The 20176-nt window shown below is 39.6% G+C and overlaps 1 protein-coding gene across 8 annotated transcripts in view; it reads right to left on the bottom strand.

Annotated features, from left to right (window-relative positions):
* Positions 1-20176, bottom strand: part of GPATCH2L (G-patch domain containing 2 like) — a 38623-nt gene that overhangs the window by 9752 nt on the left and 8695 nt on the right. For 3 of the 8 annotated variants that reach the window (XM_062495179.1, XM_062495181.1, XM_062495180.1), the window contains 7 exons: positions 19998-20062; positions 16411-16587; positions 15958-16037; positions 13822-13889; positions 12869-13016; positions 10620-10705; positions 3055-3146 (listed from right to left, as the gene is read on the bottom strand). In XM_062495179.1, the coding sequence (XP_062351163.1) occupies positions 3055-3146; positions 10620-10705; positions 12869-13016; positions 13822-13889; positions 15958-16037; positions 16411-16587; positions 19998-20062 (716 nt within the window). Of the gene's footprint in view, positions 1-790; positions 996-3054; positions 3147-10619; positions 10706-12868; positions 13017-13821; positions 13890-15957; positions 16038-16410; positions 16588-19997; positions 20063-20176 lie in introns of those variants that run through there. The other 5 variants (XM_062495184.1, XM_062495182.1, XM_062495183.1 and 2 more) reach the window with 5 other exon arrangements.

The following is a 20176-nucleotide window of genomic DNA, read 5'->3' as shown; positions in this document are numbered from 1 at the left end:
CTACATCAGCCAGAACTTTGTTCTTGTCTGGTGAAGGCCTCATGCTTTAGGGCTCACACTGTTCGATTGCGTAGTGTGGAAAACATTAAATTTCAGTCTCTCTGAATATTTGCCTAAGTTTGCCCAACTTAATTTTGATAAAAGTCACTTCCTGTAGTGCAACTCAATTCTGAATTTTCTATCCACTTTTTATTGTTCTCAACAGCTCAGTGATGGTATTTAGGCCAGTTAGCCTCAAAGAGCAGGATTAATAACAGAACTTTAATACTATAGCAATACAATAGAGACTCAAGGCACTTCTGGAGTAATGTAGTTTTTTGATGTTCATGCAAGGGTCTCTGGGAAAAGATACTTTGCCAGAACTCATAAATACTCACATTCATGAAAGTATGGGAGAAGACATGGAATAAATTTAGTTGCTTGGTTCCCAAATAAACATTATCTCTAGCTGCCTTTTCTCATTCCTGCACTGAGGAGGGAAATAGCACCCACATCTCATCTGCCTTTTATTAGCATCTTCTGATTTCAGCCAAATTCAACTCAAAACTTTCTGTGGATGGTGGGGGGGGTGAGGCGACAGGGGAAGATTTGTAGCTGCATGTTTAAGAAAGAAGCTAAATTCATCACCATGACAGGGGATAGTGTTGGCAGAGATTTGAGCTATTTATTCTTTTAGGAAAATCCTATAAAGAATGACACGAGGAAGCCTCTATCTGCAGTCTTGTTCATCACACTGGTGAGGAGTCCGATAACAGATGTATGCAGTAGCGTGATTTAGTGCCGGGAGCTGGCCCCTGATGTGTATTAATACAGCGGCAAAGCGGAACGAGCCCCTCTTCATCACTCATCTCTATAAAAGAGGTGGAATCCGAGATGGCCCGATGTTCGGCAGAGCAAGCCCATTTGTTCTGCTGACTGATGAAGCCAGCTCAGGCTGTGTCCTTCACCTCCATGGGGCACTCAGGTTGCAAAAAAGGAGATCACTGAAGCAGGACCTGGTCAACAAGTGAGACGAGAGCAGTTGGACGCAGAGAAGGAGCTATTTAAAGGTGAAGAAATCCAGCACTCTGTGCCTGCATGACAGGCACAGGCCTGTATTCTGATTTACACGTGCTTCACCTTTTGCAGAAGTAAAACACCAGAAACATTAAAAGCCCCAGAAATGAAAAAATGAGGCTGCCGTGACTCCTCAGGCACATGGGAACCCCAGTATATGGCATTTATATGGGGGTGAGTAGATGCATGCCAAGGGACAAAAATATCTCATCAATATCCAACAAATGTAAGTGTCCAATTAATTATTGCAGAATAATACCATGTATCTTTTTAGGCATTAGTAATTCCATAGAAAAAATCTCCTTTGACAAAAATAACATCAGATTCCAGAAGTTTCCAAGTTACATGTCCAGGCTGAGCTTCAGCTGTAATTGGGATTCTGTAGTAGAACTTTTATTTAGGACACAACTTCAGTTACCCAAACATAAAAGTTTCTTTCCACAAGTCAGTGGAAAATTTCTTTCCACAAGTGCAGCAAACCCTGCCCATGGCTGTTGACTTGGCTGAGGATATTTCTAAACAGGGTCTGAGGAAGAGATCTTTACCATTTCTTACCATTAAAGACCTAGCAGATCTTGTCTCTTGATGACCAGCATAAGCATTCTGCCCATACTCTACTAACTACACTTCTTCCTTATTTTACAATACATAACAATCCTCTCTCCCACATCCATAAATAAGAAAGCTTTCCAAAGCCCTGTGTTATTTTCCAGAGCTAAGTTCCATTTCAGATGCACTCTCAACTCTTCAAAAAATGTTCACTACACAATTTGCCTAATCAGGTAAGTACAACTTAAATAGTATTTTGAAACATGTAGACATGGAAACAGCAGCTCTCCTTATAGAAAGTTCCCAGCAATGCAGTACAGAATACATTCTGAATAATAAATAAATGGACAGGTAACAGGAGAGACAGTGAGACATTAGCGCTCATACCAAGAAAATCTAGTATTCCAGTGCTAAGATTCTGTGGTTTCAGACACTATCCCTTTTACTACAGAAGTTCAAATATCCCAAAACAGAATACTCAAAAGCCATGAAAGAATAACCTAAATAAATAATCAATAATAGAAGAGACTTCTGCTGAACAACAGATTATTAATGTTCTTTTCTCTTAATTTTTTAATACAGAACCTTTCTGACAGTTTTCAATCCAGATCAGTGGTCCGGAGAGAAAGCTCAGCTTTCTTCTCTACTTCATTATTCTGTCTAGCCACCAGTCCAAGGAAGAAACACAAACTTCCTCCTATTAATCACCAGCTTATTTGGTTTTCCCCATTGTTTTCACATCTCCATTTTTTCCATCATCTTACCCGCTACCTTGTAACTGCATTACAAAAATAGCTATTTAATAAACTAGTTGTGAGAACATATGTCAGTGGATAGCCACAAGATAGCATAACATGAAAGGACAGAAAACCCACCATGCTCACCAGATTAAAGCTTTTTCACATTCTGATGACTAATCAGTGACTTTTCAGAAAACAGCCACATGAAAATTGACCAGCATTTTAAATATTACATGCCCATAACAAGAGAACACTATTTTCATACAGAAGAATAAGACAGCTCCCAGGAAGTAAGTGGTTTCACTCAGAGATGATGCAAAACTTGCCAGATTTTTCTCCTGTAAAACTGTCTACAAATACCCCGATAAAGGGCATCAGAGCCACCAGCCAATGCCAGCCCAGTACGGAAGGAATACACTGTGCATACTGATCAACTGCCTATTACCATGAACTGCATCATTTAGGACAGTGGAAATACACCTTATGAAGAAGCTGATTACTATTCACAGTAAGGTGAAGCACTGCAAATTATATTAACTTAACATTGCTACATTGCCAATTTTTTTTTGGTAGGCAGCTTTTGATGTTATGCAAAAACACCTTATATGCTCTCTCACACGTTTCATTAGTTTCAAACCCAAGTAACACTATTTTTGCCTACAGTACTTTGCTCAAAAGGGACATGACTATAAAAATGCTGGCAGGTTACCTGATGTTGGGCTAGACATGGAGGCTGCAGCTGGCTTTCGTTTCCTCTTGATGTCCCTTGAACATGGCGGTCCCAGATGAACATTTGCTTGCCTATGGAGAAAATAAAACAAATTAAACTCCTTTCCAGTGTCCCATTTCTGTAAGACTGACCAGACACCTCCAGCTGCTACCTTCCCATCAGCTTCCTAACTAGCAAGTAGCACAACCCAAAAGTTTCTCAGGAAGTTTTGCTCAAATTCTTTGTCAATATAAATTATGCTCCCATTGTTACTTCCTTATCTAAGTGGTGTGCAAACAGCTGAATCTGACTTATGGCAACCTTGTTGCACCTCTAAACTGACTGAAAGGCACAACTAACGAATACACATTCAAATCCCATATTTGTACACTGAAGCAACTCACCTCTACTAACTCTGCATGTACTAAAAACTACTTTTGTACATGACTATAATAGTGGCTATACAGTGTTTTAACACAGGTGCAACCATGTATTCTGAAACATCTAAACACACATAACCTGAAGGAACAGTTTTTTATTTTGCATCAGTGACACAGTAATAGATTACTAACTGCAAGACTGCATAATAGTGTATGATAACCCAACTGATTTTAAATAATATAATAATAACAACAGAAATATTTTTTAAATGTTTCCCCTTTAATTTTGTGAACTTACACCAACTCTAGCCAGCTGATCCTTGGTGGAGAATCACTATGGACTAGGAAAGAAGCATGCACTATCATTTCCAAGAGACTATGCAATTTTTCTCAGCTCACGAATCTTGCAGCTAGATTTTGTGTAAGAGCTCCTGGCTCTCAGCTACATACCCCAACATATACCCTTACCTGATGATTACACAAGAGGTAAAGAAAAAGAAACATGAAAACAAAAGAATTTCAAAATTCCTTCTTGTAGTGAAAGTAAAGGCAAATCATACTTCAGTTGAAGACTGCTAGCAAGAATGCTGTATCTAGCAGCCCTACCTTTAAGATACAAAGGCTCAGAGGTCATAAATTGCCCCTGTTACATCTTTTTCATTCAGGTTTATCCCTTACTGATCACCCACACTTCAGTTAGTAAATCAGGAACCTATTGATTACTCACTGGTTCTGACTGACCCAGTGGTAAAAGTGTCATTTCAAGTGGCTGGTGCACTTTACAGGCACCATAAATCTGCATGGAGGGAATCTCCAGGTGGTAAGTACCTTGGGAGAGAGAAGAGCAGAACAACTGCTTTCAGGGATGATAGTCCTCATTAAGGCGTGGACAGAAAGGATGTCTAAGGTATAACTTATGAAATATGCAGGTTTTTGGTAGATATCACATTTTTCAATGTATATTTCTAATCACTAGCTTGTGTGAAGGTCTGTATCAGTGAGATAACAGAATTAGTGAGTCCCAGTTTAACAGCAGAGTCCTATAGATTCCTACAAACATCACCACCATTAGGAAAATCAAGTCATGGATATGCACAGCACCCAACATAGCAGTGGATAGGCTGAATTATAAAATATGAAAATATCACAAGTTGAAATGACAAATTATTTCTCCTTCCAAAGCTGAATTTTAGCAACTTCTGAACAGTTAAAAATTACTCTGAAGTAGACTAGAACAGGAATGGTTGACAGAAAATGCATTGTTGTGCACTGTCACAGCCCTCTCTGTGAAGAAGTTTGAGACCAGAACTTTGTGAGATGAAAGACCTGTGCCTAAACTCACAAACTAGAGTAGGACTTACACTGTCCTTACTAGTCTTCAATCTCTTCTGCTAGGCCTCCATGCTTTCTTCAACTTTGCCTAAACAGTAATGAGAAAAAATTTCCTGGTTTCTTTTGGGCTATGACAAGTTTATCATAGGAAAAAAACAAAATCGCAGGGCTTAGTCACAGGTGGATCAGCCACGTGACCAGAGACTAACACAAAAATGTAGTTTATAATCTAGAGATGACTGAAATTCTAACCCTGGAAGAGAAAAAGAAGAACATGCTTAAAGAAACATATCAGGATCAAAAATGCGGCTGTTTTGTTGGCTGCAATATATTCAACTCACACAGCAGTCACTGCCAGGAGTTAGTGAATGAAAAATTACACATGTATAGGAAAAATGGCTTTCAACAATATGAAAAGTCCATAGTGTCTTTTTGACAGTGATAATTTTTTTTGTAATCACAAACTAAAGGAATTGTTCAGGAAATACTTTTTGTCTTTTGTTTTTCTTTTTAACATAGTACTTATGGTACCCAGTTCTGCATGCAGGTCATGCTGGAGGAAAAAAAAGGCTTTGTTATGCAGCAAGATGAAATTCATGGTAGTCTCTAAGGTGTCAGAAATAATGCTTCCTTCAATTTCTTTTCCACATATTTATTCTATGACTTTGTTTACATGTTTTTTAATGACCAGTACTTGCATATACAGGACTCCCATTGCACTTCTACAGTTTGAGATGACCATGCACTGGAGCTTGCCACTATTTTACATCTACCACAGTATTTAAACAGAAAATTAGGACGGGCAATATAATCTGTGGGAGACAAAACAGAGCACAAGCAGACAACAGTCCACAAAGAATCTTACTGAACAGCATCAAGACCCTGAAAACTTCATTATCTGTGAAGTCTAAATTGCAGCATGAAGTCTTTTTAAAATTTTAGACTCTTTCAAAATTCAGGGGAAAAAAAAGCTCAATCTCACAACAAAGGTCACTGAAAAGTCCATACAGAGCTATATGTGACAACCTGTGGCCTTCTTGGAGGTGCACATTGCACACTTGTGGCATGTATGCTTCTCACTGCCATCTCACATCATCCAGCTTGTGTGTTTACACTCTTTATTCTAACCCTATGCTCAGAACAAGCAAAGCATGTGGATTATACAGTGAAAGTGAGAAGCAGAGTGAAAGTGATTAGTCTCCTACCATAAAAACAAGAGATGTTATTATCTTCATGTTAAAGTGAATGTTAATAGAGACAGCCTTTTAACAAAGATACTGCTACTAAAACTCCACATAACCCAGCTGTTGCTGTTGTGATGCTCTATTCAGAGCAAACACAGACCAAATGAAAGGTTCTTTCTCTAAGCCCTGAGGTGTTACCTGAGGCTGTTGATGGTGGTTTCACAAAATTAATAGTAAAAGCAGAATTCTTCCTCCTCTTTGACTACAGAGCCAGCTGGGCACCAGTCTAATCTGCACATAATGTCTAAATCAATACAAGTTATTCATCCCATCTGCATGCAAAGCTCTCACGTGTACAAGTGGCTCTTGCTATCACATCCCAGTGTAGATATTCCCGATGCACAGCAGTCTCCTGTGTCCTGCAGAGCCTCTTGGGAAGGCTTCTAGAGCACATTTTCAGATTCCAAAATCTCTAATAGGTCATCTCACTTCTTCAATCATCCAATACTCATAGATCTACAACAGCAGCAGTCTGTTCCCCAAGTAAGCATTATAATGATGTGGCAATTCCATTCCTAAAAGTCTGCATGTGGCAAATGCAAGTGACTCCATTTTCTTCTTGTTTTCCATGTAAGCACTCTAAGCAGAGAAGATGTGATCCCATATATTATAGTCCCTGTTTTCACACTGAATCACACTGTATCTATGCCAGAAAGACTCCTCCTGTTTGCCAGATCTGCTGAGCACGCAGATTTGAAATAGCAAGTAAAAAAAAAAATTCCGAACCCAAGGGGAATTTGTTTTTCACTCCAGCGAATTAGGTTTCATCAAAATGGGAATATTATGCCCCAGTCAACTGCATGTGACACTAGGTTGATAGCTGCTGTTCATTGCATGCCTTTCAGAAGAATTCAGTTATATTCCCAACTGGAATATTAGCCAAGCTTTAGCAAAGGAAGACATGAAAATCCTCCAGCTAAATAGAAAAAGAGGGAAAAAAATAGGGAGAAAGGTTGCCTAGAATGAACTGGACACTATCCTGCTCAAGCAGGAAAGTATGAATTGCAGACATCTGTTCACTCCTTTGGCTGTCTCAGAAAAGGCCTAGCATTGCAGGCAATCCCTGTATTTCCACATGCTTGGGTAAGAGGCAGACATATCAAGATCTCTGTGCACAGATACAGAAGTGACAGAAAAATATTTATTTTCACAAGAGTATTTCTAGAGCTGGAACTACAGTTTGAGACATTCAACTCTGTTCAGTTTAACAGCCCAGACCCAGGGTATGGGACAACTCACAGTAAACAAGGAGATCACTCATCCCTCTACATCTTTATCCCATGTTCCAGGCAAGATGAGAGACTTGCTTCTAAACCAGATTAAACTCTAGATCTACAGTTCCTAATAACAGAGTATATGCAAAGCAATTTTCTTTATCTGTGTTGTTCAAAAGCCCAATACAATTCTTCAAGTCTCCTCCTTCTACATCGACCTGCCATCCAAGGTCCACTTTTCCTATGACCTCCAGTGGGAACATTTAACTGATTTTTTTCCACTCATAATCCTACTTTCAAGGCTAGGCAAATAATAAATGTCATTAGGGACAATTTATCTTCTACCTTCCTCTCTTATTCTGCGTACTATTCAAATTAAAGGGAACATTGGTTCTAGGCTCCTCTGAAACTCTCACCCTTCCTCAAGGGAATAGCACTCCATCAACCAACAACCTACAACATCTTCTCAGCTACAGAATATTGAATAACCAACTTCTACTAAGATATTCCACTTCAGCCTATACAAAATTCTCATAAGTAGAAGGAGCTCAACAACAAAATTTTGTTCAGATCACCCCTCCCAGAGAAGCAAACAGGCAGAGGGAAAGAGAGAAGGATCCCTTGAGTTGCCCATGTAAGTCTCTACTTGCTGGCTTTTAGCAGTCTGCATCATGAAGTCGAAACCTTAACAGACAAGACATGATTAGCAAATGTTTTGTGTTCTTAAAGGAGAGTAATTATAGGCATGTGAAAAAAAAAAAAAGAGATCCCTGAGGTACTCTTCCTTGCATGCCTCCCAAGAGGCAGCAGGGCCATTAAAAATTCCATGATGAAGAGGAAAAACAGTCTGGGAACAGCCAGGAGGCAATACAGCAAATTAATACACCATCCATCCCTTGGGAGGACTGCAAGAAAGCAGAAAACTCTCCTTGCTTCACAAAATAAAATTATACCACTAATGATAACAGTCACCACACACACAAAACCGCTTCTAATGATGGGTGTGAAATTCCCAGTGCTGTGCATACACTTTGAATGAAAGCTCTTCTCATCACAGACATAAATCAAGAAAGGTAGTGTACAATTTATACTGCCTTTCAAATAAGACTTCCCTAGGAACCTTCCACATAGGCTTGTCAGTGTCAAGGAGGAGGTTCTTTCCCAATCCTCAGCTGCACTCAGTATTCTGGCCTTCAGCCCTGCCTAAACAAAAGTACTGGGTTACCAGACTTCCAGATAAACTGCACCAAAATCCACCAGTGAGACAAAGAAAACAGTTCCATAGCAGAGAAAAGATTCCACTTGGTAAATATACTCCACTGGACACACTCTGTGATAGCAGAAACAAAGCAGAGAAAGGAGATTTCGCATGGCACAGCAGGCATCAGGTTGAAGAAACTGGAGGGCCACATCAAGACAGTTTCATTTCTAATGTTTCATATTTCAGAGGATTTGTTTCACACACACACACCTCATCCCATAATTTCAGCAAATTTCACAGCAGAATTTCTCTAGGATGAGATGCAAGCTGTTAGAAGCTTCCTAAAGCACAAACTACTGAAATTAATTCCATACATGGCAAAAGCAGATGTTAACTGGGGCAACAGCTTTCTGAGCTTACAGAGACCAGCTGAACCTCCTGTAAGAAAATGGACTACTAACAACTATGTTTGGCGTGTAAAGCTAAAGAAGAACTACTATCAAGAAAATGATTCTCTGAAGGAACAACCTCCTTCTGTGCCTTTAGCAGCATCTTTACATAAAGCATGCTCCTTGTTCCAAGGAGTTCAACCCTTGCCACATACATGGCACCACAAAACACATTCATTCTTTTCATATTTCTTTCTCCTATAAAGGTTCTTGAGCACATTTCACACTAAAATAGGAACTATTTTCTCAAATTCCAGGCATTTAAAAACCCAAGTGCATCTGGGATGGTACAGTTTCTCTGTCAACTCAGTAACAATTCATCAGTGATTCTGCTTGTCAGGACACCAGCCACCTGTCCGTTAGAGGAAGGAAACAAACATGTATATTAACTGGTTAACTAGACTATACATCCAGAAAAACGTAGCAAACACAATCTCTCCAGGTTTAAAAACCCCTTGCAAAGAGATTGGCTTTGGAAAGGGCCTTTACTGACCATCATAAAGCTAGAGATTTTGTCCAGTTTGAATTTGCAAGCAGGATTTGTCCAGCTCATCTTTCCGGAAGACAAACTACTATAAAGCACCAAGTAAAACACTGGAGGCAAAAGAAAGGATATCCTAACTGAAAATGAAGGGACCATTCAATCTTCTTGCTTCACAGGCAGAGAACATCCCCAGAGTGGGGCAAAAGCACAGAAAGGAATCAATTTGCTGACGCACAATCTTCTGAATTCTTTTTATTCTCATCCAGTTGAACATTTAAGAGCTGATTTTTTCGTCCCTCCCCCTTTCCAGCTTTAACATGCTGGCTACAGCAGCATGAGGTCATGGTGCGACATCGCAAAATTCCCTGCAGAAGCCAGTGGGAAGAGACGCTTTGCTGGGTGGGTGCCAAGCTTCTGTTCAGACACATACAACCTTAGTACATTTTTCATGCTCTATTTGCTAATTAACAAGGGAAAGAAAGCCATGAAGCTGAAAGTCCAGACATTTCCTTCAGATTGGGTTCCTGGTACAAGCATAAAAGCAGAATTGCGTCCAAAGCAAGGCTTTGTCTACTTGCACAGAGAAAGCGCTCAAGGGCACATTACCTTTAGATAGTCACCTGCAGCACAAAAACAGGAGTCACCTCTAAGGCCAACACTTGAATTTCATTTGGGATTAGTCAGCAAAAGGTGACTGAATAGTATATTAACCTGAACTATGCAGACTCAAATATACCTAACATCTGGCCAAACCAGATCTAAATTTCAGATACTGCTATACAGAGATATCAAGCCATTAGAGGTCACCTCAGGTGAGTTCTTAATCTGCTCAGAGAGTCTATTTTAGACACCCAGGAGAGCAAACTACTTCCGTATGTCACCCCCACCAGTTTGTCAGCATTTTTCCTCTCATCTTGTTCCGATTTTAATAGTGGGAAATGATACTATGTCCATTTGTACCCACAAAACAGACTTGCAGCAACTCATTGCACACTTCAGAATACATTGCAGTCCTTTCTAGAGGAACAGTTTGTTCTGCCTGTCTGTCATACACTGTTTCATATACTGTAAGCACTTACATCATTGAAACTCTCAATTAAACTGCATTTCTACATTTTGTGCTAAGTTTGGACAAGGACTTCCCAGGGAAAAGTGCATTAAGTTACAGGTCCATGAGTACTGTTCAGATCACGCAATACTACTGAAGACATCCAAGAGAGGGTAGTGAGACAACCCCAAGAGAGCAGAGCAAGGGAGTTACCTGGCAGTGCAGTGTGCTGGTGAGCATCTTCGGTGGGAAGCATCAGCAAGCACATCCAGAGAGTACAGAGGAGATAATGGATTGAACTGGAAAGTCAAGAGATTTTATTTAAGCAAAGCATTAAAAGAAACAGCATCCCAATAAAGCTCCTCAGATCTGTTCTGTTCACACAGTATAAGGAGACCTTTAGCTGTTCACACAGTGTAAGGAGATCTTCCTGGCACCTCAAGGGGTAAGACTAGATGAGAACAGACTTTCACTTCAGACAAAAGCCTAGCACAAACAGCAAATCTTGTAACCATCTTCTGACAACAGACAGCCTCAGCACACCCCTCTTCCAATTTGCATTATTAAAAATGCTAGTTGATTAAGAGCATAAGCACTCTATTGCTGCATGCCATCAGAAAAAAAAAAGTCTGCTTCTCTTTCAGAAAGCCTCATGTCTACTTTCACACTGCAGAGAAAAAAAGTCACTGTTATGAATTGTGCAAGCACAGAACTTTCCACGGAGCAGTTCCTGTATTCCCAAGGATTTTATATCACTGAAACAGATCTCTACAACATTCAGATCCATCAGGTTAAGTTCACAATGGGCACCCAGTTCATTCCCTGCCAAGTGAGTTGCTCCTTCCACACTCCTCCAACCTCACAAGCTGTTATTGCAAACTGCTTAAAACAAATTTTTGAAACAATGCATGGTCAGACTAATCTAAAATACTCCATTAGACACACATCAGACAAATCTTGAAGGCATCAAATCTGCACAAGCCAGCTTGCTGTAGAAGATGCAATGATCAGGATTTTTAATGGCCAGGACAGAAATGAAATAATCTGGTCAATCAATGCATGGAACAAGCTTTGCTCAATATGTAAACAGAAGCTTTAGACTGGTACTTTCTCTGAGGTACCTGCTTTATACTTCCATTCGGTATTTCCTCTTTATTTATAATTCACACTTCAAGCAGGAAATGAATTTCCATCTGCTTTGCAAAGTGCTACACCAATCTCCAGAACACTTCTCTTGTATTACTAGGATCACTGATGCATTTTTAAAAAAGGACAAAGGAACAATCCACACCTGCATCAGGACTCATCATACAAGCTATCTGTAACTCAGTACTAGGCCTTTACCCTCCATCTTTCTGAGAAAGAAGATGCACCACAAAGCTGCTGCTATCAGGGAGCTCCTCCTCAAGTGGGACTGCTCATTTACTGTCAGTGAAGTAACACTCTTAACTGCACAGTAAGGAGAATCACCAGGAGCCCTCTCTTGCTGTAATGGCTGATTCAAGTTCATTTCAGACAAACAAAAGTTACTTACTTTTGGTCATTTTAAATCTTATGTAGTTACTCTTATCTTTAGCAATATAAAAGCAATCTGTAAAATGTTCTCACTAATGGAAAATACACAATTGCACAAAGGCTTGAAAATTATTCCTTGCCATATATGCATTTTTAGTCACCTAAAAGGTAAAAGAAATTTAGGTCCTACTGCTTGCCAACCATAAAACAACTCACATAGGAACAGAAAGGACTGTGCATGGCCAGGAGCACTGTTACAATATGACTGCACAAACAGAAGAGGTTTGGGTTTTTTTGGGTTTTTTTGGTGTTTTTTGTTTGGATGGTTTTTTTGGGTTTTTTTGGGTTTTTTTGTTTGTTTGTTTTTTTTTTTTTTTGCTTGGTTTTTTTTTTTTGTTTTTTTTTGTTTTGTTTTTGGGGTTTTTTTTATCTTTGCTATTAAGAACCTGAGCTTTTATATCTTAAAGTAAAAAAAAAAAACTCCTAGCACTGAAGCTAAGAAAGACTTACTGGAGAATATAAAAGTGCGCACACAAGAGTTTCAGTTACAAGAATGGCTGTTTCTCTTGCTTATCACCTCTTATATTTTCCTGTTACAGCTGCTATTTAACTACATAATTTAAGCTCACCATTTTTTTGCTTCTCTGTGAATGAGACTGTCAGGTAGAAGCCTCAGCCAAACAAGGCAAAACAAAGCATTTAAAAAGAGAAAAATGTTCCAATTCTTAAGGAATTTTGAGAGGCCAAAGCTCTTCCTGTCAAGGGGCATTTTACCTCCCACTCCCTGTCAGAAAGGATGGCCTACACCAGCCTGAAACAAGGATATAAATAAAATGAGATCCTGAGCTATTCAGTTTAAATAGACAATACAACACCTGAGAAATGGGTTGTGTTCAAAGCCCAGAAGACATCAGTTAACAAAATGAGAAGGGACAGGACTGCCTTACCTGAAGTGCACAGGCAACAGCGTGTGGGAAATCAGAAGCCAGCACTGCACTCTTTCTAGAGAGAAGGAAACCACGAAAATAAAAAAAGGAAAAGCAGAGTGACCTTACCTGGTTACGATCTCTCTTCCCCATGGATGGTAACCAAAAACTGGAAGGAGGCAGAGTTGAAAGGACAGGTGGGAGCAATGCCAAGAACAAACATGGGGAGAAAAAAAAAGGAGGGTTGGGGATGAGAAGGGGAAGGGAAGAACAAAGATGAAGGGAGAAGGAAAAAGATAAAACATCATCAGGAGTCATATTAAAAACAAGTTTCAGATCCAAGGAAGAAAATTAGATATCAACAGATGGTGAAGGCTGGACCCACTGCATTACAGTCAGGATGTGCCATCCTCACCTATCCATTCCCAGAACAGCATTAGGGAAATGCCAAAGGATAAGCACCATGGCTATTTGCAGTGCTGACTACAATTTAAATACACTAATTGGGGAAGGAGACATAACACCAAAGAAAGAAAAAGTAATTTCACAGCTGCCTTGTCAGCATCATTTCTGCAGTCTGAGTATGCGCCCAAAGTACAGCTCCACAAAGAAGCATGTTAAAAAATGAACATCTGGGGCTCAGTCTTCTCTTAATGTCCAAAAGATCTGCAGTTATTGCAATGGCACATTATAAGCGGGGATGAAAAAAAAAAAAAGCTAACTGTAAAAAAAGGGCATTTGAGTAGTGCCTACACACTAGGACAGTTTTGTATAAACCTATATATATATATATAACAACAGAGAAGTCAGCAATTACAAGTAAGAAAACAGAGAAGCCATCAGCAGAATACAGTCTCCCATTCCACAGGTTATGCTTAAGTATCCACCCAGCTCTTCACCCCCAGAAGGGAAGAGGATCCTACAGCTCTTCTTCCCCTCCCAAAGTTCTGTACAACAGATCTTAAGGGCCTTACTCTTTCTGGCGCGGATCATTAACAATATGACCTAGCCTCTCGGTTCCCAGAGTGCTCATGGAGGTCTCCTGAAACACAAAGACAGGCAAATGGTTGCAAACTCTCACACAGTGAGCAGAGAATAGCTTGCTGCTGCCAGTAAGAACAAATCTTACTCCCCTGGGTCACATCTTTTCCTTACCAGCCCACTCTCAGCTAAACTTGTCCACTTCCTTCTTTTAGAACCTCACCTGAGATGATTTAACTACTTAGAATGGCACAGAATAGTTCAATTTTATTTATAAGGCTTGTATATTATTTTTAAAAATGATATTTGCTTGCAGAGGAGCATACCATAAACTGGACTAGAACAAAGTATGCAGCACAAGGATGCATGAGAGTATGGGAGATGGCTGGGAAGTGTTTATTTCTATGTTACTGGGGTCAGTTGTGCTAGAAACAGGCTGAGATAGGACACTACAGTGTTCCATTAACAGTAGGGATTCACCAACCACCAGTGAATAAATTAAGGAGTGAAAGCATGATGCTTTTTCCCTTTCTGAAAGCAGCATTTCAGCAGCAGGACCTCTAGCAACTAAAGAAATGGTAGGTCCTAGGAGAAAGGACTTGCTCTGGGAGCATGTTGCTTCCTGCAAGACGCTGCCCTGTGTATGTGCTCGATGCTGGCACACACGTACATACACAGCCTGAAGAACCAGCTGTTCACATCTGCACAGCAACTGCGTCCATGAAAGAAGTATACTTTTCAGCAAGGGGCTGAAGATGAGGGCAAAGGTCTTTCACAGGTAAGGTTCATTTGTGCCAGGTATATAGGCAAAACACACTCAAAGTCTGGGGGCAGTTGTAGCAGCAGGGGTGAAAGATGGGCTATTTATTACAGCAGGAAAATTATTATAACGTAAAGTGCCATAATGTTTAAATTTACAGTTTATTACTGTGTAAATTACAAGCCGTACTTTTGGTAATTAGCAGCTCGCTGGCGGGGAGCTCTGAATGAAACTCATTATTTATGATTACAATTTCGAGAGAGATGGGGAAGGGGGAGCAGTGACCTCCACTGGAAATGACAAAGATCCCTTTAAGGTGATGAAGATGAATTAAACAAGTAAATATTATCCTTCTCATTTGGATCATTAGAGGTGTGCCGCCAGGCCCAGTCACTTGCAGGTGGCCTCAGGAACCCTAAGTAGACAGTTTCTTGCCAGCTGAGGATTCATATTTTGAATGCCGGTTACAATTAAGCAAGGTGAGTGGAAGAAAGAAGGGACAGACAAGGATCTTTCAAGTATGACTGAACAGAAGGCAGCTGTCACACTCCTCTAGACACAAGGCCCCCCTAACACACCTTGTTAACAGACTATGGCCAGCCAGCTGAGAACTTATGCCAATGTTTTCAAAAGCACAGAGCACATCACAACAAAAGAAAAGCCAAACACAGCAAACACTTCCCTTCTCAGAATCATATTTTACAACAAATAGCAGTGTCAATACTCCATTATGCGGACCCAACCAGGTGTACCCCTGTCTTTTAAGACAGACATCTGCAAAGTATTGTTTGTTCTATCAGAAAAAGGACTGATATTTTGTTCAGTGTTTGCCCCATGTACAATAAAACTAGTCAGTAACTTTGGGTAGCTTTGTCTGCATTCACTGCATATACCTTTTTACTCTCCCATCTTCCCACTAAAGATGCAAGTGCAAAAACCACCTTCCTTGGCTGCCACTCATATCAGTCTTCTTCCCTATATAAAATTTGGCCTTCCTTCACTTTTGAGGCACCTCTCTGCCCTTGTAGTCTCAGATGAGCATGCACAGGTCTCATGCCATCATCATTTTCCCCTACATGCTGTCTAAATCTTCTTGATATTTATGCTCCCTGTCATTCTTCTTCAGGCTTCCTTTCATACTGCTTTCAGCGCTGATCAGCTGTCTTGGCCACTTCAAATGTGCCTTAAAATCCACTTAGTCACTCAATCATCTTCTGACAGTCAAAGCAGTTAAACAAATCAAACAATACATGAAAAAAATATACAGGACCATTTTCTGCAGAAAACAATTTACATGGTATTTTAGAATATTACATCAGAACTGATAAGAATTTGAAATACAAAATTACCATCTTTCAAACGGGTTTACCTTGCTAACCAGCCTCCTCCGGCCTTTACGGAGACAGCGAGCAGCAGCTCCTGGAAGGCGATTCAGACGAGCATGAAATCCTGAAAAACAAATGCAGAAAAACCAAGCAATGAACATGGAAGATTCTTCCTGACAAAGCCACCAGGAAAACTCCTTAGCTCAGTAATCAAATCACATCCTCTGTCTCTTGTTTTTCAGTCTCAAAGATGTAGATATGCCAATTTATTCACAAATCAAATAAAATCCTTACTTTTAAAGAAAAGAAGACTGTCAGTGGGCAGCTGGTATGACTATTTCAGTAAACTCACCAATAGTGCAGCTTTTTCTTAACTGGATATTAAAAAAAAAACCAAAACAGATCACCAAAACCAGTTTAAATGCAACACCTATGAACAGAATCTACTCTTGCCATCATATCAAAAGTTCTCAAACACTGTTCCTTATGGACCTCACCTCTCTGAGCTGGCCGTGAGGGCAAAAGGAAGGTGGAAACAGAGAGTTTGTCCAGGCCTGAGTCAATCCTTTCCACTTCAGATCGATGATCAGCTCCCCACTTGGGAAGAAGGTTGGGGACAGTGAATCCTGGAACACATTCTCCTTCATAAAACCAATCACTTTGCTCATCATCTCCTAAAGAAATAGGATGGAATTAGCCACAAATAACATCAATGTACCCTGTGACAGTCCCTCAAAATACAAGCAGGCATACCTGAATGTGAAACAGCTGAAGTCTCATTAAGAATTCGTTCTTGAAGAGCTTTATATTTGTATTCTGTTTCAATGATCCTCAGTAACTATGAGGCCTCACTAAATGCTTTAAACTATCCAACTCATCAGTCTCCAGAATTTTCCTACAGAACAAAGCCTCTTTATAGACCTGCCTAAGGCAGGTTTAGCACTCTGTTGCTACTGCATCTCATCAACCTTAGTTCAATGTTGTGTGATGTCTTATGCAGAACTCCTTCTCTGAAGTAATTACTGTGACACCGGTAGAAGCCAATCATTTGGCACGTTATAGGCTGTCACAGGAGAAACTCCACAAGAAGGGAAGACCAGGCTCACAGAGTAAGCAAAAGAAACATACTGATGAGAAAGACCCCTAGTCTCCTAAGACAGCAGCTAAGACGAAAACACATAACTATCAGAAATGGTCACTCTGAGTGTAAACACTAACCATGCTGTGAGCTGCTCTCAAATCAAAATTTCTTAGAATCTCTCAGAACTACAAACCCTCTGCAAAACTAAAGCAGCAGCAATAGAAGTCATGACCAAAGTCTCCATGGAGCAGGGTCGCTGTAGTTAATATAGCTGCAGTCTAAAACTGAACTGCATCAGACACTGTTCATAGTAAATCTGTCTGGCCAGAAATTCCTGAGAGCAGTAGCACATTAGCAGCATATGAAAAAAAAAAAGGCATATAAAAGATCCTGACACACATAGCATTTCAGTAGCCCAACTCACAAACAGTCCGTGGAACCGCAAGGTGGTTCATCTTGCCTTAAAAAACAAACATGCTTACCTTAGGGAAAATTCTCATTTGACTACCATTAACTCTCAACTGAAGCATCCCCATTACTCTCCTTTTCTCACTGAGTTATGTTATTCCTGACCAAAGTCCATTATGCCTACTCACACATCTTGATGATAAAAAAGAAAAAGGATAACAAGAAAAAAAGAAAAAAAGAAAAAACAAACAAAAAATAATACAAGAAAGTAAAAAAACCTCATCCTAGTGAGTATGCTGTAATCTTGCACATAACAGAAGAAGCAACACACAAAACCAACTCTGATCAGCAACAAGTAGGACAGCCAGAACACTCCATCCCAAAGCTCTGGCATTGTTTTTTTCTGTCATGTATCAAGCTGACCTACCAGTTATCTTAAAATATAAAAATCCAATCTCCACTTCATAGTAAATTAAAACTAAGTAACATTGGATAGTTCTTCTAAGAGATCATACTTTGAGCAAAACTACTCCTATAAATTTTGGTCTATAAGCATAGTGCCCTGTCATACCTCAAATCACTATTTTCACAAGACAAACTTAAATGATCAGCATCACATGCTGATATTCAGTAATTTTCACTGTAAGAGATCCCAATGCATTTAACAAATATAAAACCAAAAAAAACCATCCCATCTTACAATCAAATTATAAACTAGGATCATTCTCTACTCATAGAAGTGTACTGGTATGTGCAGCTGCAAAGACAATTTATTTGATTAACAGCAGCAAAAATATTACATGATGCAACCACAAAAGGAGGAGGGAAATAAAACTACATTTATTTAAGAATGCTGCCATCTTAAATTTCCCATTATTCAGCCTGGAATTGTGCTTGAAAGCTATTTATAATGTGATGATCTCTGACAAAAAAAAAAATTGTGCTGTCTCCACCTCACTGACAGGGAAAGCTGTTGATTTTTATTTACTTAATGACTAAGAATTGTCACACAAAAAAAAAAAACAAACAGAAAAAAAAAAAAAGGAGATATTTTTTATTTAGTCTGAAAGTGCAACAATATTTTTTAACCATTTTAATGTAACTGTAAGCTAAATCATCTTGGCCTGAAAGCTAACGCAGTATAAACTGCTTGAACAGAGAGAGACCTGATGACAAGGATGTCAAACCTCTTCTCTTACCTAGATGGGGAAGGCTGTAACTGGACTTTATTATCTAAGTCATATTTCTACATGTTCCTGTATATTAAGCATCCTACTTCTAGTAGCAGCCAAAAATTAATGTCTAAAACAGGGTAAAAAATCAGGGCAAGTATATAGGGCAAGCATATAGAAAAGTATGTATATACACTACCTATATACACTACTAGTCTCCATCAATCTTGTCTCAGGTGATGAAGTAAAACACTTCAGTCACCACTCTGCTTTGTCGTCTGATATAAAAGTGCTCACTAATTTCAGCTCCCCCTGAACAATCATCGATAAAAAGAGAGGGCAAGAGATTCTACTTTTCTGTTGCCTTTGAAGAACCAAAGTCTGGAAACAGCTGTTTTTCAGCAATGGTCAAAGCTGGTATTTGAAATCCCTACTCTTAAGGGAAGTTTTATACTCCCCTAAGATCACAGATTGGTCCTATAGCCTAAAACACTATCAAAAACACATAAGCATGTTTGCTATCACTGCACTGCTTCACACAGGTACCTGGGCCATTAACAAGCTAGTGGATGCAGCACATCCTATTGAGCTACTGGTGCTACTTCCTTTAGCACTCATATATTCCCAGAAGAGACCTCATCCAATTCTTAGCTTGTGAAATGTGACAGGATCAGAGTGCACAGAATTGCAGGTCTCTAGGGTCACATTCCATATGCTCCAAATATAATAGTCCTCAATGCCTATGTCCCTACTACAACCCATTTCACACTTACTTCTGCTGCATCCCCCACCAACTGAACACTGTGTTGTGTTGATAAATAAAACCAGATTGCACTCATACTCAAAACTCCTAAGATACCATTTCTACAACCAACAGTGAAAATGCCACATTCAGTTAATGCACACAAGGGGAAGGGAGGAACACATATTTAAAGAAATAAAACCTATCACGTGTTACCATCATCTTCTTAGCACAATCTGTTAGGTGACTTGTCAGTATTAAATCATTTTTTCCCCATCTTCTCTTCCTGCCCATAGAGAAAAACATCTAACATCCTCAGGCACTAATGGTATGTAGACAATACTTAAAACACCTACAGAAACAATCATAAGCTGTGCTTTTTCATTATGAAGAGCTCTCAAATTCCTCTTGTATGTCTGCGCCTTTCCACAAAAATAGCTTCTTATAAAGCAAATATTATGGATCCGATATACAAAGTATTTCATCAGGAAAAGTGTAGTTATGAAAATCGTATATTTGTAGCCCTCACCTCATTTCTTAACTTCTACCCACTCCCTGCCACTGTTTTTTCCTCACAAAATTGCCTCTCTGCCCCTTCAAACACAGATCTTTCTTTGAATTTGTAAAGAAAGTAAGAAACTCTCTAGCAGCACATGAGGAAAATCACAGGACACTTGTTACCTTGGCGGCCTTCATCATTGGTGAACAGGCCTGTATCACTGCTGCTGCAAACACTGCTGGTTTCACTGGAACAAAAACAGAGAAAAAAAAAACCACGGTTACAATTGCAGCAGGCACAATACAAAAACAACTCTGCTACATTTTACTAGCTTCTCCAAGACCAAAATGCTTTCCATGTC

The sequence above is a fragment of the Cinclus cinclus genome, chromosome 6 (assembly GCF_963662255.1).
Source record: "Cinclus cinclus chromosome 6, bCinCin1.1, whole genome shotgun sequence".
NCBI classification, from domain to species: domain Eukaryota; kingdom Metazoa; phylum Chordata; class Aves; order Passeriformes; family Cinclidae; genus Cinclus; species Cinclus cinclus.
The sequence above is the reverse complement of the archived record's forward strand: the minus strand, read 5'-3'. Positions and strand labels throughout refer to the sequence as shown.